This window comes from Neofelis nebulosa, chromosome 7 (genome assembly GCF_028018385.1).
Source record: "Neofelis nebulosa isolate mNeoNeb1 chromosome 7, mNeoNeb1.pri, whole genome shotgun sequence".
NCBI lineage: Eukaryota > Metazoa > Chordata > Mammalia > Carnivora > Felidae > Neofelis > Neofelis nebulosa.
The window spans coordinates 18,884,529-18,908,349 of record NC_080788.1 but is presented as its reverse complement, the minus strand read 5'-3'; the positions used below and the strand labels follow the sequence as shown (position 1 = coordinate 18,908,349).

The following is a 23,821-nucleotide window of genomic DNA, read 5'->3' as shown; positions in this document are numbered from 1 at the left end:
CTTGTTGAGCTGTCATATGGACCTAGATGTCCACGTGCTGCTTTTGTTCTATAGCCATTTATTGAGCCCTGCCATGTGCCCAGCCCTGCCCTGAGACCTGGTGGAGCAGGGAAGGGTGGCCCATGTCACAGTGTAAGGACTATCTTTGTCATGGGTTGGGGAGGTGAGGGAAGGACCAGAAGCACGGGGGCTGGAGAGCCAGTAGGAGTTATCAGAGCCAGGAAATGGTTTTCACTAAGATGGCAATAGCTTCAGCCCTCCAGGCCTGTGTGCCTCAAGCCTTCACCAGCCCCAGGCTGCTGGATGCTCAGAGAAACAAGCAAGAGTGTGATTGGTGTGTGCTTTCAAACCTAGATCTGCTGCTGGGAGATGTAAAGAAACGGGAGGCTGTGCCATGGACCCCCATCTTCGTGCTCTTCCTACAAAGGGCAACGAGTGGTATAGACCAGTGGTCATCAGTGATTATCCTTCACAGGTGTCCTGGGAGGTGTCTGCAGTCTTGGACAGGATGACTGCCTCCCAAGAGCAGTTGGGCTTCTGGGGCTCCCACAAAGCTGCTCTTCAGGGGCCTTACTCCAGTCCCTGCACCACATCTGCCAGGACAGACCTGTTCTATTCAGTTAGCTCACTGCAAAAGAAAAATGGAATTTTTTTTAAGTTTATTTATTTTATTTTGAAAGAGACAGAGACAGCACAAGTGGGGTAGGGGCAGAGAGAGAGGGAGGCAGAGAGAGAATCCCAAGCAGACCACACTGCCAGCGCAGATTCCAATGTGGAGCTCGAACCCACGAAGCTGTGAGATCATGACCTGAGTGGAAACCAGGAGTCAGATGCTCAACCAACTGAACCACCCAGGCGCCGCAAAAAATGGAATTTAAAGGCATTTGACAGAGTAGCACCTTTTCCGTTCACCATGAGCCCACCTTCCCTTTGGTGTGGCATCTCCCCACCTCCCTCGTTAACTCTGTGGCTCTCTGAGGGCACCGGGTTTGCAGTTTGGGGACTGTAGCCTTCTTCCCTCAAGCGTGTGTGTGTGTGTTCGTTCCCACGTATGCCTCGCTTCCAGTCCTTTAGAATACAGACTCCAGGGGCACCTGGGTGGCGCAGTCGGTTAAGTGTCCGACTTCAGCCAGGTCACGATCTCGCGGTCCGGTCCGTGAGTTCGAGCCCCGTGTCAGGCTCTGGGCCGATGGCTTGGAGCCTGGAGCCTGTTTCCGATTCTGTGTCTCCCTCTCTCTCTGCCCCTCCCCCGTTCATGCTCTGTCTCTCTCTGTCCCAAAAATAAAAAAAATAAAAATAAAAAACGTTGAAAAAAAAAAAAAAAAGAATACAGACTCCACGAAGGCAGGGGTCTAGCCTCTGCCAGACTTCTATTCGTAGAAGATACCTGACGAATATTTGTTGAATGAATGAACAAATAAATGAGTGGCATTAAGATTTTGTCCCTGTTTAGTCGTAGATGAGGAATTGGAGGTGCACAGTTGCTGGAATCCTCATCCAAGTCTGTGTGACTCCAAAGCCAGGACCCTCAAATATAGCACTTGCTTCTGCATGATGAGAATGGGGTTTCATATCATCTCTTTCTTTTTTCCTTTTTCTTTTTTCTTTAAGGTATGTTATCATTGAAAACTTCACCTTGTTAGCAGATTCTTTCAGAATTCATTTTATTTCAAAAGCCTTTAACAGGAATTACGAGATGACCACTATCCTGAAACAGACATGCTCACAATCAGACTTTCATTTTGACAGTTCTTGAGAGAAATCCAAATCTTGATACCCTTTACTGGATGTGTATGTTTTTTGGCGTGTCTACACTTACATCATCTACTAGGGTTGAATTGAAGTCTACTCATAAACTACATACTTGCAACAGAAATTTTTTTCTACATAGGTTTTTTTTATTGTTTTAAATTTTAACTAAATTAGTTTAATTACTTTAAATTAGTTAACATACACTGTTATGTAAGACTCAGGTGTACAATGTAGTGATTCAGCAATACTGTCCCTTACTCAGCATTCATCATGATCAATGTGCTCTTAATCCCCTTCACCTGTTTCACACATTTCCCCCCACCCCACCTCTCTAGTAACAGTTTGTCCTCTAGGGTTGAGTCTGTTTCTTGGTTTCTCTCTCTCTCTCTCTCTCTCTCTCTCTCTCTCTCTCTCTTTCCCTTTGTTCATTTGTTTTCTTTCTTAAATTCCACATACGAGGGAAATCATATGGTATTTGTCTTTCTCTGACTAATTTCACGTACCATTATACTCCCTAGCTCCATCCATGTTGCTGCAAATGGCAAGTTCTCATTCTTTTTACAGCTGAGTAATATTCTATTCTATATATATACACCACATCTTCTTTATCCATTCATCTGTTGATGGGCACTCGTACTGCTTCCCTAATTTGATTATTGTTGATAATGCTACTATGAACATAGAGGTGCATGTATCCCTTTGAATTAGTATCATCTCTTTGTTTACATATGTTCATTAAACTATCAGAAAATTGGAAGCCAGCTTCTCTGTGTGCAACGTGTCCAAGCAGAAGGGAGTCTATGGGGGAAGGTGCCGGAAGGGGAGAAGCCTCATCATCGAGAGCCACCGTGCCTGCTGTGGTCTACCTGGCCTGGAAAGATAGTCTCAGAAAAAAGAGTCTGGCCTGGTGTGTGACCTGAAGCAAGTCACCCTAGTTTTACAGCCCCAAAGGGGCTCATCAAGAATGAAGGAAGTGGGGCGCCTGGGTGGCTCAGTCGGTTGAGCGTCCGGCTTTGGCTCAGGTCATGATCTAGCAGTCTGTGAGTTCGAACCCCGCATCGGGCTCTGTGCTGATAGCTCAGAGCCTGGAGCCTGCTTCAGATTCTGTGTCCCCTTCTCTCTCTGCCCCTCCCCCACTCATGCTCTGTCTCTCTGTCTCAGAAATAAATAAACATTAAAACAAAATAATAAAAACAAAAAAGAATGAAGGAAGTGTTTGCTTCATCTGGAGGGTATAAAGATACAAATGGAAATAGAAGTGAAGATACTCAGGCCAAATGATGGCCCAGTGATACTGCAACTGCTTGTACAGAGTGGATTCTTAAACAAGAATAAAAGGTGAAAATACTTATCAACATTACCTTTAAAAATTGCTTTTCGGAGGTGCGCCTCAGGCACCCGACACCAAGGCCGTCACACCTGATCTTCCTGCCCCTGTTGGAACCGGCAGCCATTTCTTCAAGCATCAGATAAAATTTAAACTTCATACCTTGTGCCCATGTTGCATGCAAATGTGTGTTGTGAAACACCATAATCACCCTCAGCGTCGTGCTGCATTCACAGAGAGCAGCCCGGAGACCTCCTGAGAGGAGGGCAGATACACAGAGCTGTCCCACTGTCTTAGGGGATGCACGGTCTTGCACACGCACACATACATGCACGCTCTTGCACATGCACATGTACACGCTCAGGGACCAGAGTGAGGGCCAGAATCACTCAGGTTATGCACGCCTTCTCTCTTGACCTCTCTCTCAACACAGTCAGTTGCATTTTTGTTCAATGAAAAGTTAGAGCCCGTTTGATGGGAATCTTCTGTACGGATAAACACACAATACACAAGCCCAGGCAGAAGGAGGAGACAGACCTGACTCATATACCTGACATCAAAATCCCTTATACGTAAATTCAGGAACTTGAGTGTTTTCATTACTTTTGTGCTCTGGCGAGTGAAGAGAGACGGTGTATACTGCATGTGTCTTAACCATTGTCAGCTGCTGTGATATAATCCACTACAGCAAAGCACACTTAACACCAACGCTGTGCTGATCATTATTTACCCACTGGTGATCCAAACTTCATGGTGACTTAGGATCATTCTTACTGTGATGATCCTGTGTGTGTAGGAGGCAAAGCTGAGTCTGTAGAGACCCCAGATCTACTCTGCTGGTTGCATTGCTACTGAATCCCTGAAGGCTGATAGGCTCATTTCCTTGGACAAAAACAGAAACAAACAAAACCTCCTCCGGTGGGGGGAGAGGATTTTGATGTTATTGTTGCCTAGTTGTTTTGTTCCCTCTAAATCGGGTTATTGATGATCATGACAATTTAAGCTGGATAAATGAGTGCGACCTGTTACTCCTAGTGACTTTTAATACTTGCAAGTGACGTTTCTGAGTAGCTGAAGATTGAGGGCACAGTGTGGTTCTTGTCAAAGAAGTGTCGACAGTCGAGAATTTTCCTTCCAGTATAAAGCTGATGTGTTAGTTGTTACTGTTAAGTAATACGAATTAATACAAATCTAACTACTATTTCCTAGAAACTGCCATGAGCCATCCCTATTACTGCAGCGGAGTGCTGCTTCAGTGAGCACTTACTGAAAATGGACTGTCAGTATGCCCACAGGGCTAACAGGGTTGGCCTGGGTTGGCCAGCAGCCCCTTCAGTGTGGAGGCTATGTCACGGGAGCCATTTCCCCAGGTTCCCTGTTTGGAGGGGAGGTGGGACCTCATTGTATACCTGTTGTCAAAATCCCAAAGCTTCTGAGAAACAGACTCAGAGCCAGGTAAAACCAACACTTTCAAGATGGCAGATATACCAAACCTAAAATACACAGCCGTCTCCATGGTTTTCAGGATTTGGGGTGAAGCTAGGAGGGGTGAAACATTGTAGGGATTCTTTTAGAACTCCCTGCATGGTACATATTGGATTTCCTAAAGCTAATACAGAAGCAATGTGTTACTTGTTTTAAGATAAAATCAACTCAAGGCCATTAAGTTGTGATTGTGTCTGATAAATCTCAGTCACATGTGACATGAGGCATGTCCGTGTCCTTAACCCCACTGTTACTTAGAGTCAGAATTACTGTGTTCGCTTAATGCTACTCCTTCTTGTTAAATATAATGTTGCCAGAAGTAATAGATGCCCTGGGACATAAACCTAAAACAACATACATTTCTCAGTCAAGTAATCCTGAATTTAATCTAAAAATAGCCTAAACAGTAGTTTATGTAAACCTCAAATATCAGGACTCCCAGCCCAATGCTAGTTCATCAAACTGTAAATTTATGAGGCACTTAGTTAGCATTTGAACATTTTAAACTAGATCAAGCATGATCTGTGTTAGAAACAGGCTCCAGAAATCCAAGAATCCCACTCTTGGCTGATCTTGCTGACTGGAACATTCCTTGGGGAAGTCCTTCTCTGGGGCCGGCTTAGTGAAACACTAACATAGCACACTGTGTAGGCATATGGTTATCGACGGCATAGTCAGCTTTTCTGAGCACTGTTTTAAACATAGTTTTGTCTCCTGAGAGACCAGGCCCTCTGGCCAGCAGAGTCTGGCAGTGTGAGCAAAGGAACCTCTTTCATTTTACGACCAACTTGACCACGAGAGAAAACTTAGAAGTGGTCACAGATGAAATATTCCTCCATAGGTGGTGAGGCCATTCTGCCAGGACTTGGATCTCCTCCCGTTGTGGTTTCCCAAACAACATCCTTGTTGTTTGAAAAAACCCATCTGGTGGCCACTCAGGGGATCCCAGCCCAGGATGATGGGAACCGGCTTATAAAAGTGCAAAGCTAGAAGAAAAACTGACTCACAGGTTGGTTCTCTGTAGGACTATATTCCCCAAGGGTGACAGCAGACCAGTTGCATCTGGTCTGTGCACCGTGCTTACACCTTGTCATTGAAGATAGAACGGAGCCACTGTTTTCCTGAGACATTTTCTTTCTGGAACCTGTACACATTTAGCAGAGTTCACCGAAATCCATCAAAATTTTCAGAAGATCTGTTTATTTTGAAAACCCTATCTCTAGTTTCATTTAAAGATATCAGATAAAACCCTAAGACAAATTTAAGATGCCTTTTAGCATCCTTTGCTAAAGGCACTTGAAAAACCAGCCACTTCCTTCAAAAGTTAACACAAAACAGGGACGCCTGGGTGGCATGGTCGGTTAAGCGTCCGACTTCGGCTCAGGTCATGATCTCATGGTCCATGAGTTCAAGCCCCGCGTCAGGCTCTGTGCTGACCACTCAGAGCCTGGAGCCTGTTTCAGATTCTGTGTCTCCCTCTCTCTCTGCTCCTCCCCTGTTCATGCTCTGTCTCTCTCTGTCTCAAAAATAAATAAATGTTAAAAAAAAAAAAAGTTAACACAAAACAAAGAGATGATAGGCAGATAGACAGATGGATAGCTGTAGATACCTATTGGCATAGATAGATAACAAGCAGGGAAAAAAACTAAAAAGCTGAACAATGGTGCTAAAAAATAGGACTCATTTTATTCAGTGAAGTAACCAATAGAAACGTATCTAAATTACTCCTATTGGTCAGATTTATCTGACAATTTCTTGGCTCTTCATTTAACTTGAATTGGACGGATACCTGGTTTCTTGGCAAGAGGGCAAGACTGAATCTAGCCAGAGAAGGCTTTCATCATTCTGTTGAGCAAGACGCCATGGTGCTAGACTTAGTGCCCTCGTAATGGACATGGATTCTCTGATTTTTGTGGTGCTTTCTCCATTATTAAATAGCTAGTTTATTCAGTAAATATTCACAGAGTGCCCACTCTGTGCCATTCACTGGTAGAGACTCCACCAGGGATAGAAAACTGCCCTGGGGAGTTGGAAGCGCCTTTTGGGAAATGCAGAGGGAGAGTGCTGTTCAGGGTGACATCTAGGAGAGCAGTCTGGACCACGGAAAAACATGGCCACCAACACATGGGTCCATGGCACCACAGATAAGCTTTCTTCTGACAGGGTAGTAGTTGGTCAATTGACCAATTGACACCCCCCCACCAAAAAACAAGGTTCAAGTGGAGAAACGTAAAGAAATTATACTTAGGTGCCTTAAACATTTGGTTTAAGCTTAAGCCATGAAAATGTTAATTTTTTCACCAATATTGCAGTGGCGGTGAACGCTTTTTCTTAGAGGGTATGTGTCTGCTGATTGCCCTTGCACGTCACCTTCTTCACACAAACCACGAGTTATAATGAAATGAGTTCAAATTCCAGTTTCTTTTTCTTTTTTAGATTGGGTAGAATACAAAAGATCCTTGTGAAGCAGTCTGGACCAGATTTTTATGATATTTTTTCCCCTCATCTCTTACACTTGTCTTGCCCACATCCAATTTGGCAGTGGGCTATTTTTAGCGAGCTAAGTTAGTTTTCATGAAAACAACTACTCTTGTTCTCGTGTTTCATGTATTAATTGAAATAGCAAGTATTACTGACATAAATAGGCTTAAGAATAAATGCAGTTAAGTCTTGATAAGCGTTCCCTTAACTCACAGGAGCAGATATGTGGGTGATCAGAGACTGCCCTGCCAGTCTGAGGATTCAGGAGCACGAGTGCCAGGTGGTGTGTTTTCCAAGGACTAGGATAGCTTTGGCTAATCCAGCTCCCCATGGTATTGGTGAAGGGAGTGTCTCCATTGGCAAGAGTATGGGAGTGGCTTGGAGGGTGTGCAGAGTAAGAATACAGGCAGGCCTCTGTCGACAGACCCCAGGATTAAGCAGCAAGCAGGGGGCATTGATGGAAGATGGTCAGAGATGTATGACGGAAACTGGAAAATGAGGCTCCAGAGAAGCCTTTAGAACCTCTTTTTATAATTATCTCTGTTTGTGTTGTCTCCTTGCCCAGGCAGGCAGTGATCTGGAGTCAGGGATGGCATTTTGTGCACCGTCGTATCTTTGTAGTCCATTAGCTGGCACTTGGGAAACCTCTGGTAAATATTTTTGAATGAAAGGAAGTACATGTTTTCTCCATTGGGCTTGTTGGCAAAGGATGGGCGTCCTTCTGCACAGTGAATCTCTGCCCTGGATATCACAGGTCAGCAAAGTGTGGGCCATCTGATCTTGTATGTTCTGTGCCTCAGGTTACCCCAGTGACAGCATGTGAGCAAACTAAGATCCTTGTTCAGCTTCTAGTGTGCGGTCAGCCACATACATCTAGACAGGCATCCTGGTGTCTATTAGGTACAACTGGGCATGGAGGCCACAGGTATGATGTTGGTGGACCCAGGTATAATGATGTGAAAGACAGAAAAGCCACATTTTCCACTGATTTGAAGGTTTACACCCATGATATTATTATATAAGTCAAAGTCATGGGTGGTTCCCACTAGACCTTCCCATAATGACTTCTCCATAGGACAGCAATACACTTAGATCATTAGCATTGGTCTATTATAGTGTCACAAATAAGCGTAACCATCAGAAGTTTACAGTGTAAGAATGATAATATCACAGCATTAATGTAATTTTTCATTTATTCATATACTTAGCAAATGCTCCTTGTGTCTGCTCTGTCTTCGTTCATTAAGTAAGGAAGTCATCACTCAATGTCTCTATAAGCTCATGGTTGCTGGTCTGCTTTGTTGAGAATAGTGTACTGGGTGTCAGCCTGTGTCACTCTTTGTGTTTCAGACCTGATTTAAGTTAGCATGGTATGCTGGAACCTGGAACTGCAGATGAAAGCCTATAGCATAAGCGTCCCTCTCTCCTTTTCCTTTCCCTCGGGCAGCTTGGGAATGAACCATGATGATGACCACTCATCCTGCGCTGGCAGATCCCACATCATGTCAGGAGAGTGGGTAAAAGGCCGGAACCCCAGTGACCTCTCTTGGTCATCCTGCAGCCGAGATGACCTGGAAAACTTCCTCAAGTAAGTCCTTGAATCATTCCGTACAAGCACTATAATAGAAAATATTTCTGGGACGTGTGGGTGGCTCAGTCGGTTAAGCGTCCGACTCTTGATTTCACGGTTGTGAAAATGGTCTCACGGTTGAGAGCCCTGCATCAGGCTCCGCCCCCACTTTCAAAAAAAAAAAAAGTAATAAAAAATATAAAATAATGTTTCTAAACAAGTGCTTCCAGAAGACATAATAATAATTGAGGTCTTAGCAAGTGTGGGAAAGAGAAATGAATCGCTTAGAACTCTGATCTGGCCTAAAGAGGTGGTCAGCGCAGAGTCTCCTATATCTGGCCAAAACTTCCTCTCACGTGTGCATATGCTAGGATGCTGGGCACCCAGCTGCTACTCGTAAATGCATTATTGATTGACAGAATATCAGCACAGTGACCAGGACTTGAAAAGAACCCCATTTCGTTTCTCTGCAGTACTTTGACTCTGAGTGGACACCACCATAGCGGTGTCCTTGGGTGCTACAGAAAAAGTCACTTCCTTAACGCTCAGCCTGCTTCCCTTGATAGGGGGCACACTTGCTGGGGAGCAGGGCTTGCTCACCTCCCCCCTCACATGTAAGGATGGGCTGTGTTTATCTCGCTGCCACCTTCTTTCCAGAATATATCTGCATCATTCCACTTGCAGATTGCTACAGAAGAGCTGGCCGTCTGATTTCAGACCTTCGTCAAACAAAGTCTTTGCTCAGGTACCATAAGGATCCCTTAGTGTCAAGACCTCAGGGATAAACTTACAGATTGACAGGTAGACCCCGATCACTTCCGTACTTAGTTGTAGTCGTCCGTCCACCACATGGAGATGGAAGGAACTGAGTCTTACCTGCGTACGGAGCTTTGCGGTTCAGTAACACATTAAAGTACCCTCGTGAATTCGGGATGCAGAAGCCGGGCATCACTCTGCCTTCTGTCCCTATCCTGGGTCTTCTTTCATGATATTTCCTCTGGGTGGAGAAATTATGTGCTACACAAGGCTTAAAAACGGATTCATTAGTTTTAATAGCGTCTATTTCTTCCTGAGTACTTGTTATCAAAGAATCTCCATGAAATGTTGTTGTAAACCTCTTGACATTGTTTCATTTTCCCCAGAAGGGTCAGTGAAACAAGGCAGGATATTTTCATTTGCTTATATACACATTGCTGGTCCCACTGCCTTTCTTAAAGTGTTGTGTGTGTCTGAGCCTGGGGGAGGTGGCCAGCGTCGGCCTGTGTATACTTGCGTGCAACTCTCTTCTTCAAGAATCTTGGGGTGAGGCTGGGTTTCCTTTCTACTACCATCTGCCTTGCTTTTGGGAATTGAAAAGCAAAAGCATTCAAATATTTAACCTCCTAAGGGAGCCACAGGCTCTTAGCCCCCAATTCAGTTTTTCAGAGTTGTTCTCAACATCTGTGAATGTTTCCATCGTGGTGGAAATCCTGACCTCCTTTGCAAATCGTGCCTCCAGCCGGTTTTTACTGAGGGCAGAATGTGTGCTCAGGTAGGACACCTAGACCAGTCAGCTGCCATGGCCTGACACAGGCTCTCCAAGAGAGTCTGCAGAGTTGGAAATAAGCACTTTGTTTTTTATTCAAAATAAAGCAAAAATGACCCTAGCTTCTATTTTTTTCTTTATTCATGATAATTTTGCTCAAAAACGTATTCTTTTGTTTTAATGTTTATTTATTTAAGGGAAATATAGGAAGCAGGAGAGGGGTAGAGAGAGAGGGGGAGAGAGAAAATCCCAAGCAGACACCACAGCTGTCATCACAGAGCCGTACACAGAGCTCAAACCCACGAACTGTGAGATCATGACCTGAGCCAAAACCAAGAGGCCAAAACCATGAGTTGGATACTTAACCAACTGAGCCACCCAGGCACCCCTCAAAGATGTATTCTAAGAAAATACTGTGGGGGGGCGCCTGGGTGGCGCAGTCGGTTAAGCGTCCGACTTCAGCCAGGTCACGATCTCGCGGTCCGTGAGTTCGAGCCCCACGTCAGGCTCTGGGCTGATGGCTTGGAGCCTGGAGCCTGTTTCCGATTCTGTGTCTCCCTCTCTCTCTGCCCCTCCCCCGTTCATGCTCTGTCTCTCTCTGTCCCAAAAATAAATAAAAAACGTTGAAAAAAAAAATTTAAAAAAAAGAAAATACTGTGGGAATCGATTTCAGAAATAGATTTTCACCCAAGAAAGCTCAAACTTGAGAAAAGTACGTTAGCCTCACGGGGTGTTATTCCCAGGCCCTTTCCTAGTTGCTAAGCCCTCATTGTCTTCTTAGTAAAGATCTGCATTTGGCCAGGTAGAAAAAGAGTCCAGTGCCTGGGTCATCTTCCCATACATAATTCGGAGATGCGTCCTTCTCCCCTTCTCTTGAGTGACAAATCAAAACAAAAACCTGGGAAGTAGCCTTATAAGTCAACTTGCCCCTTGGCTGTTTCAGGTCAAAAGTCAGCACCTGTTTGCTGGTCACAGACCCCAGGAGCCAGCATGCGGTGCGTCTCCCTCACAAGCTGCCAGGCATGCACTACAGTGCCAACGAGCAATGCCAGATCCTGTTTGGCACCAATGCCACCTTCTGCAGAAACATGGAGGTAAGCAGCCGCGGGAGGACCGGCTTGGGATGGAGCGTCTGGCTTCTGTTGGAGGACACAGGTATCCATACTCCACACACACACATGCACACGTATATGCACGCACCTGTTCGCTTACCCTGACGCGTGTTTACGTACGCCCTTGCGGGCATTTGCATAGGTGTACCTGTAGAGAGCTACACGTGCGCACATGCACACATGCAGTTACATGCGTGCATAGACATACTTCCACACACAGGAAGCTTTTTTTTTTTTTTTTAATTTTTTTTAAGTTGATTGATTCTGAGAGAGGAAAAGAGCGAGCAGGGGAGCGGCAAAGAGAGAGGGAGAGAGGGAATCCCGAGCGGGCTCCGCATTGTCAGTGCAGAGCTCACACAGGGCTCGAACTCACAAACTGTGAGATCATGACCTGAGCCAAAGTCGGAAGCTCGACCGACGGAGCCACCCAGGCACCCCTGTCCTAAGGCTTCTAAACGCGTGTGAGCCTGATGAGCCGTCACCACAGGTTCCCTGGGTTGCTGTCCCCAGTGTACAGATGGTAACGCCAAGCCTCAGAGATTCAGCGGTCATTCAAAATGGCTTGGTTAGCAGGTAGTAGAGCAGGGATTTGACTTGGGTCTGTTCACCCCCAGAGCACACACTTCCCCCACCATGCTGTTGACAGCAGGCCGTGGCTTGGCCACTTTTGTGGGTGCGGATGCTGGGGTAGAGGTGCCAGGACCTGGGGCAGCACGGTCTCCATGCCATGGACCAAGTGGAGGCCACAGCAACCTGCGTTGGCAGTTGGCTCAGGTCGAGGAGCAGAGCCTGTGCCATTCTGGAGCAGAAGGACAGAAGCAGAACTAGCTGGGGATGTGTGGGACTCAGGAGCCACCCAGTGGCAGTTGGCCTGAGGGAGGGCTCTCCAAGAGCTGGAGCTCAAGATGGTATCTGGTCCCAGGGAGGGAGGCTGGAGGGCTGGCCACGTTCCCCGAGCGAGACCCCAGCCCAGGGCAGGACCATCTCCAAGAGGGACACACCAGGGACTGTGCCTCTAGAACGTGACCCTGGGGTCGCAGCCAGCAGAACGAGTCAGCCTGGACCGCGGGAGGCAGGAGGCGGCCTCTTGAGAGCTTCCTGGCTATGTGGGAGTTGGTCTGGGAAATCAGGGTGGAGTCCCCAGTCCATTGTTTGGGGTGCAGAAACCCCCAAACCAGGCTAGCACCTCCTGCTAGCTGTTTCCCCAAAGGGCATTTGTGCCCAGCATTGTCCTCCCCCATTGCCCTGCGGAGGTGCCAGCAAGGGTCCCGTCCAGGCTGAGTAATGGAGAGCTGAGTCCCACTTTACACCCCTGTGCCTTGTATCTTCTGCCCAGCAGCTGCAGGGTTGAAGGACGCCTCTCTGAGGAGATGCAGTGGGCCCCAGGACTCGATCATCCCTGGCTGTCTGCCCCTGGTGCCTGATGTGCTCACCATCAGCCTTGGCCATTAAGACTCTCCTTCACATACCATATGCCAGCCAGGAGGCACCCTGTTTACCCTTCCCAGCCTTCAGTCCTTTAAAGTACCTGCTGATGCAGAACCATCAGAAAGGGCGGTTTCAAAGGGTCCTCGGATGGTGTGGTGACAGCACGAAATCCATATGATTAAAACCCCAGGGGAAGACCCTGAGCATTCAGGAAGAGTAGAAACGTCCTGGGCTCCTGGGGTGGAGAAGAGGGAAGTGCCCAGCTGAGTCATGGGACACAGAGCAGCCACTCTGCCCACCATGGAGTCTTCTCGGGGCTGGTGGGTTGTTGCGGGCCAGGCTGTACTGGCCCTACCAGGGGCAGGATGGATGGGGAGTTACGGAGAGTGGGGCAGAGACTGCCTCCTCCCTGAGAGCTGCAGCCACGTTTGCCTTTTAGGAGCCAATTGCACACCAATTGAGCCAGGAGGGACAGGAGGAGGGAGGTGCCTATGCTAGGGGCTCATGATTTCCCAGGCAGAGAGAATACATGGAGAGAGTGAATAGGAAGGGTCAGCTTCCCATGCACTGTCACATGAAACCCTGGCTGAGACCCTTGAGGCAGAGGCTTTGAACCCCATTTAACAGATGAGAAGACAGAGGCTAGGAGAGGTTAGGTAATGGGCTGAGATCACCCAGCCAGGAAGGAATGGGCTGCAGAGGGAGCCCAGGTGTGTCTATTACTGAAGGAGAAAAGGAAAGCTACATATAGTCATTCAAACACAGACCCCAAAGGGGAGGAAGGTGACCTGGTATTTTATTTTCCTCTGCTAGCATCATTTTGCTAGAAGACAGTGAAAATGTCAACAAGTAATGATCAGCTCAGCTGTGTCACTTTTTATTCTCCCTAGAAGCTCAAGATACAATTACATAAAGTGAAATCTTCTTATTTTGTAAGTTACAGGGAAGCTGAACATTTTATTCCTACACCTCACCAGGAACCACAAAACATGTTCTCGTCCTTGCCTTTTCCTGAGAGTTTCACCAGTACTAAAATATAAAATGGGCATTTTCCTCCCCCTGGTACCTAGCGGGAGTGATTCCTTAGGGGAGTGAAAGAGCACCTCTTAGCACGGCTGACTTAGATGGCCAGTAGCCTCGGGGAAGCTGGTGGAAATTGTCCTGCTTGCGAGGCTAGGGTGCTTCCTTCATTGTGAATCTCACAGATGGCGGTAACTTCACACGGGAGAAAATGTCATACAAATGCACAGGAGGCAGTGTCGGAGAACGGAGAGACAGAAGGCCAGCTGGGAACCAAGAACTTTGGAAGTGCTGGCCCTAGGCCTGGGACACACCATATGACTCAAAGACAAACCAAGGCAGCACCCCGCTGTGGGATTCTAAGGCTTGTCGTATCATCAGTTTCCTCGTGTTGTACCTTTACGGGTCCATGTTTCAGTCGGTGTTCAGTCTAACAGGAGAGCGTATATACGTCGTATTATTCCTTTCTTGTTCCCGTGTAACACTGACTCTTTGATGCTGGTGTGAGTCCTTCTTCTTCCTGGTCCTCATTTCCTTCTGCACTCCCCTTCCCCTACTCCATTCCAGTTGAATTGCTTTTCCACTCTTTCTTGAACCTGGAAGGCATGCTCCTAGCAAGGCCACTTTGCTTCATGCCGGCTGTTTCCTCTGCCTGGACACTCTTCTCCCACTTGTCCCCGTGACTAAGTCCCTCATCTTTTTTCTTTCTTTCTTTTTTTTTTTTTTTTTTGATTTTTTGATTTTGTTTTTTTCCAAGGTAACCTTCTCAAGGAGGCCTGCCCTGACCTGCTATTTAAAATTTCAACTGGGTAACCCTCCCCCATCCACTCTTAGAGCACCCAGGACTCCTGATTCCCTAAGGGAAAGCCCTGTATTCATAAACTTAACCCTCTTTAGGTTTATTTATTTTTGAGAGAGAGAGAGAGATCAGGGGACATGCAGAGAGCAGGGTGGGGAGGTGTGCTGACAGCAGAGAGTCCCATATGAGGCTTGAACTCACCAACTGCAAGATCATGACCTGAGCCAAAGTCGGACACTTAACTGACTGAACCACCCAGGCACCCCCGCAAACATAGCATTTTTCAATATGCTGTATAATTCATTTGTTTGTCATGACTACTGATAATCTCCCTCTTCTGGATTATAAACCTTTCAAGGGCAGGAATTTTACTTTTGCTCCCCAGTGTTTTCCACCTACCTTGGTCAGTGCCTGGCACATAGTAGGTGCTCAGTAACTATGTTTTGATCTGGGATCCATCCATAACCCTAAACAGAAAATTTAAGTTCTTATGTGACTTTATCCAACCACTGATGACCCTGTGGGCAAGCTGAGTTGAGGAAAAACTGTTAGAGACCTCCCCGTATAATTATAATATATCGATTCTCTAAGCCTCAGTTCACCATCTGGTTCACCAGCGTACATGTAAGACTCTGTCAAATATCTTGCAGAGGTCAATACAGATCTGTCCTGTGGCTTCCTCCCAGGGCAAGAAACTGTCCAAAGCAGCACGGCAGATCTGATAGTGACTGACTACAGGCTGGTTCCTAGTGACCACCTCTGTGTGTGTCTTTCTTTGTGTACTAGTGCCCTCATTGGTAAAAATCCAAGGCTCCTGGTGAGTTAATTGATACACATAAGGCGCTGAGAACTGGGTCTGTCACAATGCCAGCACCCAAAGTTTTGAGCTGATATGTACGTTATTATTACCTTTATGGATAACACTGATTCCCATCCGTTGGAGCACAGAACTAATCTGTCTGTGTACATCTCTTAGATCAGCATTTCTCTGTATTGAACTTCTGAGGGCCATGGAAAATTAAGCATTATGTAAAACCTGTACTCCTTTGGTAGCCAGAGACATCCAGAACCAATCAGAAAGGTCTTTTAATCCAGTGCCACACAGGTCTTTATAACCATTATTATTCTTTAATGCCCTTGAGGATTAAAGTGGATCTCACATTATAAAATGATCATGGTTGCAATGTTGCCTTTAAATTTCTTATCTTGACTTCTGCCTTTGGCCAAGACAAAGTAAAAGGGACCAGATTTACCCTCCCACCTGAAGCAACTGAAAAATCCAATGAACTGTATGTAACAGTGATTTTTCATGACATTGCACATCAAGCAAGGAAGAATTATGATCCTTGAGAGATGTGAAGCACATAGTGAGCCCCCTAGTTGTCCTGGCTTACTGCCTGGATGGTCTCCAGGCTGTGACACAGGGAGGGAGAACTGAGAAGAAGCAAGTCTTCTTGAGTTGAAGAAACAGAGCTGGGAGTACAAGTTGTTCACAGAGCAGAGTACCATAGAAGAGAGAGTTTTATAAAAAGCGAACCTCAGAAATCTGCACAAGATCTCCATCAATCTTCAGCTTAGTACTCAGCAATGTATGTGTGAGAAAACTACCCAAGGCCAGGAAAAGAACCATCTGAAAATTTTAGAGGTACAACCTCTGGAGCTCACTTAAATGCGCATAAGGGCGTTGCATCAGTAGCATGGCAAAATTAGCCCTATACTGAATGCTGATCAGTGCCACCTATGTAAGTTTATAAGCAAAATCTGAAAAAATTAAACGGTTTCCAGGTGATCTAACCAAGTCCTAGAACAAAGCTCAAAAATATTTGTAGAAATACAAAACCATCCAGCACTCAATAAAATAAAATTCACAATATCTAGCATCAAATAAAAAATTACTAGGCCTTCAAAGGAGCAAAAAAATATATCCATAATGAGGAGAAAAATTAGTCAGAACTGACCAAGAAAGACACAGATGATAGCATTAACAGACTACAGGGCATTAAAATAGTAATTATCATCAGGTCCCAGGTTCAAGAAGGTAGCAGAAAGATTTAACACATTAAGTAGAGATATGGAAGATATAAAACAGATCCCAAGGAAACTTCTAGAAATGAAAACTACACTGTTGGAGATGAAAGAGATTCTGCATGAGGTTGCTGGGAAATGAGAGATTGTAGAAGAAATGATTGGTGAACTTGAGGACAAAGTGATTGAAACTATCCAAAATGAAACACAAGGAGAAAAAATTATGGACAAGAAAAAGATGGCATCAGTGAGCTGTGGGTCTTTAAGTGGCCTAATACATATGCAGTTGACACCCCAAAAGGAGATGAGAGAGAACAAGGACAAAAATAATATTTGAAGAAACTATAGCTAAAAAAAATTCCAAACTTGATGAAGATGATAATCCCACATATTCAAGAAGCTCAGTGAACCCCAAGCACAAGAAACACAAAGAAATCCAGACCAGCACTTATCAAAATCCAACTGCTTAAAAGTAATGATAAAGAGAACGTCTTAAAAGTGCCAGAGGAAAAAACGTTATGAACACATAAACAGAGGTAAAGAAGATAGTGTATTTCTCATTCAAAACAATGTAAGCAGAAAAGACGGGGAGCCGCATCTTTAAAGTGCTGAGAGAAGGGACACCTTGGTGGCTCTGTCGGTTAAGCAACCAACTCTTGGTTTTGGCCCAGGTCGTGATCTCACTGTTTCGTGGGTTCAAGCCTCATATCGGGCTCTGTGCTGGCAGTGTGGAGACTGCTTGGGATTCTCTCCCTCTGCCTCTCTTCCCCTCCCCCACTCACGCTCTCTCTGTCTCAAAATAAATAAACTTAAAAAATAAAATAATAAATAAAGTACTGAGGGCAAAGAAAAACCTGTCACGTTAGAAATTTACACCCAGCAAAAATCTCTTTCAAAAATTAAGGTGAAATGGAGTCTTTTTATGATGCAAAAGCGGAAAAGCTGAAATGTCGCTGGCCAACCCATGTTAGAAGAAATGTTAAAGGAGGGACAGCTGAGTGGCTCAGTCAGTTAAGCATCCAACTTTGGCTCAGGTCATGACCTCCCAGTTTGTGGGTTTGAACCCTGCATTGGGCTCTGTGCTGACAGCTCAGAGCCTGGAGCCTGCTTCAGATTCTGTGTCTCCCTCCCTCTCTCTCTGCCCCTCCCCTGCTTGTGCTCTGTGTCTGTCTCTCTCAAAAATAAATGTAAAGAAAGAAATTTAAAAAAAAAATAAAGGAAGTCTTTCAGGCAGAACAAAGGAATGAAGAACCCTGGAAGTAGTGACTGTATGGGTGGATATATGATATATTTAAATATGTTCAAATGTCTTTAAAAAGGATCACTGATCATTTAAACAACTGTCTTACAAAAAAAAATAATAAGAATATAGTCATGGTACATATCCAGCGTCCTAATCCCCAGAACCTGTGAGCTTTATCGTATATGACAAAAAGGTTAAAGATCTTGAGATGGGGACATTTCCTGGATTATCTGGGTGGCCTGATGTAATGAGAAGGGTCCTTACTAAGGGGGAAGCAGGAATCAGAATAGGCAGGAGGAGACATGATAGTCAAAATGAGAGGTGGGGGTCATGCAAGGAGAGGCCATAAACCAAGGAGAGCAAGGGAGCCTCTAGAAGCTGGAAGTTCAGAGAAACAAATTCTCCCCTTGGAGCCTCCAGATGGAACCAGCCCTGTTAAAACCTTTACTTAAGCCCAGTGAGACTGATTTTGGACTTCTAACCTCCAGAACCATACAATGAGACATTGGTGTTATTTTAAGCCACTGTGTTTATGGCAATGTTTTTTAGAGAAGAAGTTGGAAACACTAATAGCTTTGCCATAGGAAACCAATACAGTAATGCAGAGTTTATAACATATGTAAATGTAAAATGTGTGATATACACACAAAAGACCAGAATGGGAGCAAATGGTCATATACTGTTGTAAGGTCTTTATGCTATGTATGAGGTGGAATAATTGCACATAAAGACAGACTGTGATAAGTTAAAGATATATAATACCAACTGTAAATCAACCAATAAATAACACAGCAAAAGTATAGCTAATAAGCCAACAAAGAAAACAAAATGTGAGCATATATCACTTATCCCTGTGACCCCTTAAGTATATTAGAACTGATTATGTAAAGGTGAATTATAAGTCCATAGACATTTATATTCCATTATGCTAAGAAGCTGTTGCAATTGACATTAGGGCCCATGACCTGTTCTATTTAGATGTGGGTCTCCTCGTAGCCCCGTGCTCATCCCATGTCTCCAGCTGTCGACTTCTTCACAATAATCACACCCATGACGTCATGACACGTCAAGGTATCTCTGGTTATTTCAGAGGCAATTCTCAACAAAATTCTGTGTATCATAAGGCCCCCTTTAATAGGAAAAAAAAAAATTACTACTTACTAGATACCATGAAAAAGAAAGAAAAACACTCCAAGCCAGGAAGTTTAGAAGAATGAATATCATAAAGCCATTAAAATTCCAGAACTCTGGGGGTGCCTGGCTGGCTCAATCGGTTAAGCATCTGACTTTAGCTCAGGTCATGATCTCACGGTTTGTGAGTACAAGCCGCACGTCGGGCTCTGTGCTGATAGCTAGAGCCTGGAACCTGCTTCGGATTCTGTGTCTCCCTCTCTCTGCTGCTCCCCCGCTCATACTCTGTCTCTCAAAAATAAATAAACATTCAAAAAAAAAAAAAAAAACCCTCCAGAAATCTAAAAGAATCTCTCCCTTTACAAACTGCATTCATACATGGCAGTGGGAACGTTGTCCATGTTCTCAGGTCCTGGCTCCCTCAAAGACTTTAGATGGCAAGAAGTTCATTGGCAAGCCCCTCGGCTGGCATTCCTGTGCAGAGCAGTAGGGGGTTAGGTTGGAAAAGGACCTACACATCAACGAGACAAATAGGGTGTGTGTATCTTTTATCTTAGAAATTCCTAGAACTTTAAGCCTATCACACAAAAGAAAATAATAATGAAATGTAACAGAGGTTGGAAACTGCCAAGGGAATGAAACCATGAAACACATCAGTGCTGAGGAGTTGAACATTTTCTTTTTTGCTTTCTGGAATATGGACCCATAAAAATAAGAAGAGAAGGAACTGGAGAGATTATATTTTGAGGAAAATACTAACCCATGACTCCTGGTGGGAAGAGTTTTCATTTTGCTTCTGCCTTTTATGAGGAACAAAAGCTTATCCCTGGCAGAAGGTAGAGGCCTGTCGTCCCAAGAGGGCTGTGTTTCTCATGAACACATCTTTATTATCGTGTGGAAGCAGGGGTTCTGAACCAGGGTCTGCGAATAGATTTCAGAGGGTTTGTGAACAAGGATCATGAAACTTTACATATTTTGTTATCTTCAATCTGTAACTGAAACGACTACGGTTAAACCATGTGAACTCTGTGAATCCACTTATGTATGGATTTTTTTTTTATAAATCCAGTACAGCACTACGAATGCACTTTCTCCTATGATTTTCTTAACGTGTTCTTTTACTTCCAGTAAATTTCCTGTAAGACTACAGTATGTAATACATGTAACATACAAAATATGTGGTAATCAACTATTTGTGTGGTTGGTAAGGACTCCAACAGTAAGCTGTTAGTAGTTCGAAAGCTATATGTGGATTTTTGTTGGTGTTGGGATCGGCATCCTTATGCCTGTGCTGTTCAGTGATCGGCTGTATTTCCTTCAACCGTGGATGTTGGCAGGAAGCCACAGCAGGGTTAGCAGTACCTGTGACTGTCTCGTGATTAGGACTCACAGATCTTTTCATATCATGTGACAGTTGTAGCTGCTATCTCAAATTATCATTTACACTCACCACTACTTTATTTTTTATTACACCAATTTATACTTTTATTCCTTTATTAATTTATTTTTTAAATTTAAATCCAAGTGAGTTAACATACTGTGTAATAATGATTTCGGGAATAGGATTCAGTGATTCATCAGTTACACATAACACCCAGTGCACATCCCAACAAGTGCCCTCCTTAATGCCAGTCAGCCGTTTAGCCCATCCCCCCCGCAAACACCCCACCAGCAACCCTCAGTTTGTTCTCTGTTATTTAAGAGTCTCTCGTGGTTTGTCTCCCTGTCTGTTTTTATCTTATCGTCACTTCCCTTCCCCTATGTTCATCAGTTTTGTTTCTTAAATTCTACATATGAGTGAAATCATATATTTGTCTTTCTCTGATGGACTTAATTCGCTTAGCATAATACCCTCTAGTTCCATCCACGTTGTTGCAAATGGTAAGATTTCATTCCATTCCATGGAAGTAATATTCCATTGTATATATACACCACATCTTCTTTATCCATTCATTAGTCGATGGACATTGGGCTCTTTCCATACTTTGGCTATTGTTGATTGTGTGGCTATAAACATTGGGGTGCATGTGCCTCTCTGAATCAGCATTTTTGTATCGTTTACCTACTAGTGCAATTGCTGGGTCATAGGGTAGTTCTATTTTTAACTTCCTGAGGAACCTCCATACTGTTTTCCAGAGCGGCTGCACTAGTTTGCGTTCCCACCAGAAGTGCAAAAGCGTTCCCCTTTCTCCACATCCTTGCCAACATCTGTTGTTTCCTGAGTTGTCAATGTTAGCCATTCTGACAGGTGTGAGGTGGTATCTCATTGTGGTTTTGTCACCGCTACTTTAAAATTACAGGGGCGCCTGGGTGGCTCACTCGGGTAAGCATCCAACTTCGGCTCAGGTCATGAATCCGCAGTTCCGTGGGTTCGAGCCCCATGTCAGGCTCTGTGCTGCCAGCTCAGATCCTGGAGCCTGCTTCGGATTCTGTGTCTCCCTCTCTCTCTGCCACTCCCCCACTCACTCTCTGTCCTCTCTCTCTCTCTCTCTCAAAAATAAATACTAAAAAAATTAAAATTACACGGGCACTAGGTGGCTTAGTCGGTTGAGTGTCCAATCCTTGATTTTGATTTTGGCTCAAGTCTTGATCCCAGGGTTGTGAGATAGAGCCCCATGTTGTGCTATGCGCTGAGCATGGAGCCTGTTTAAAATTCTCTCTCTCTCTCTCTCTCTCTCTCTCTCTCTCTCTCTCTCTCTCTCTCCCTCTCTCCCCCTCCCTCCCTCCCTTCCCCCTCCCTCTGCCCCCTCCCCTGCTCACTTGTGTGCTTTCTCTCCCCCTCCCTACTCCCTCTCAAATGAAAAAAAAAGAAAGAAAAATATTTGAAATTATGGTGGTTATTAGACCCATGGCTAGATCTTCTTAGGTAACGTGCTGACAAAGAAATACATACATGTTACAATATTACGAACTGGTATTTATTCTTGTATTTCGAATTATAGTTAAATTTGTTTCCTTGGCAATCTTGTGAATTTTATAATAATACATTGACAAATACTGTTCTGAAAAGGTGTTTATAGGCTCCCCAGGTGCCTCGTAGCACAAGGCCAGGTGCCCAGCATTAGGCATGTCAGGCCCCCATCTCTCCCCAACAGGAAATGCTAGCTTGCCCTGAGCTATTTTACTCTTTAGCTGGAATTTCAAATACACAACCTCCTGACTGGGTCTTTGTGTATGTTCTTCAACACAATTCATGGCCATTTTAAGGTCAAACTTAAAAGCCATTTCCTCTCTCAAGGGCATAGGGTAAATAACTTCAGAAAAATGATTGCTTTGGGAACAGCCTCGCTTCAAATATTAACCAGGTTTCTTGCCTTCTTAAATATTTGCATACCAGAGAACCAAGAAAAAATTAAAATATAGTCCATTTTCATATCTAGGGCCCTGGAGATCCCCACACCATCACCATTACATCTGCAAAATGCTGGTATTGTAAGCCTCAAAGCTGTCTATGGAAATATGAACTACCAAAAAAAAAAAATTGGCATCAATAGCTGGCATTTGTTGCAGTAATTATTGGCAAATATAGCTGTCTCCTCTTTTAGCCAATGGTAATGTGATGTTTTTAATTCAATAAAGCATTTCAAGAAAGTCCAAACACAAAAGTTATAAACATTGGATGGTAAATATTTATGACAAAGGGGAAATGAACTTTATGCAATTAGCCCAATCCATCTTTTTTATGATTACAAGTTCCTCCTGTCTTGGTCAGGAAAGTCACTGGAAATCAAAGTCACTATGTAACAAGCCTTTAAAGCTGTTGAGTCTCAGATATCCTGGAAGGTGCGGCAGAGGGTAGGAAAGGCAAAGGTAGGCATCACCAACTGAAAGAAAGACTATGACATTGCTCCCAGAGACAGAGCAAGAAATAGGGAGCTCGGGCAACGTTCCGACAATGATCACAGCCTCATAAAGCCCTCACTTCTTTCCAGCATGAAAGATATTTGTCTATGCCCCCTCATCACCCCAGTTCCTGGAGATTCAGAGTTGAAAGATGCTATGTAATGACCACTCATCCCTTTACCAGACGAGCTTCTTGGCAGCACGTTCTGCCATCATTGCCCTGAAGCCCATGCCTGACTGCCCTACCTGGAAAGGAAGGTAGTTCTGGGAAATGATGAACACCAGCCTTATAACTGACTTGAGCAAAGGTGTGCCTACATGTCATGGCATTTGCACTGGCCTAAGATGTGCATGTCATGCTATTTTTTTAAGTATTGAGCACAGAAGCCATAGGCCAATTGTTTCAGTAAGACGAGAGTGTCTAGAATGGTGATAGACATTCGAGGGTATTATGTGTTCTTTTCTACCTATTGTTTGCTCCTTCGTTCTTCCCATTTAGTTCTCTTGGCCTGTAAGTACAGGGTGGAGGTTCTGTTCATAACACACAATGGTTAAGAAGGGAGCCTCCCAAGTCAGGCACCCAGGGTCATGTCTAGCCTCTGCCTCTTCAGCAAGTTACACGGTCTCTTCTGCCTCAGTTTTCTAGTCTGCAAAATGGGGAAAATAGCTCTGCTTAAACATCATAGGGTTATTACGAGGGCTAAGTAACAAATGAGTTAGAGTGCTTAGGACGTAGTATACACTCAGGAAAGGTTAGCTAGTACCATTTTTTCCATCCTGGAGCCAGTGGTAGTGGAGCAGATTATGTAGCTGGCAGTCTTGTTGGCCGGCTTTTCTTTTCTGCATCTTTCCTTGTGTTGTCCTTTCCGTTCCTCCTGCTACCCTGGAAGCCCCAGGAATTGCTCTCCAGCATCAGTATCTCTCTCTTGGCACACCCCCAGGCCCCAGGACGGAAGAGCTCTTTGCAGACTTTCCCAGATCCCATAGAGATTCTCACAGGCATCTCGATGGCTAGAGACCCCTGTGGGGTCCAGGAAGCTCAGGGTGTTACATTCCATCTGGAACTACAGTGCTCTTTTC

At 44.7% G+C, this 23,821-nt stretch overlaps 1 protein-coding gene across 4 annotated transcripts in view; it reads left to right on the top strand.

Annotated features, from left to right (window-relative positions):
- ADAMTS17 (ADAM metallopeptidase with thrombospondin type 1 motif 17) overlaps positions 1-23,821 on the top strand; it is a 346,524-nt gene that overhangs the window by 166,579 nt on the left and 156,124 nt on the right. For all 4 annotated transcript variants that reach the window (XM_058736751.1, XM_058736749.1, XM_058736750.1 and 1 more), the window contains exons 9-10: positions 8,493-8,633; positions 11,084-11,234. In XM_058736751.1, the coding sequence (XP_058592734.1) occupies positions 8,493-8,633; positions 11,084-11,234 (292 nt within the window). The remainder of the gene's footprint in view (positions 1-8,492; positions 8,634-11,083; positions 11,235-23,821) is intronic.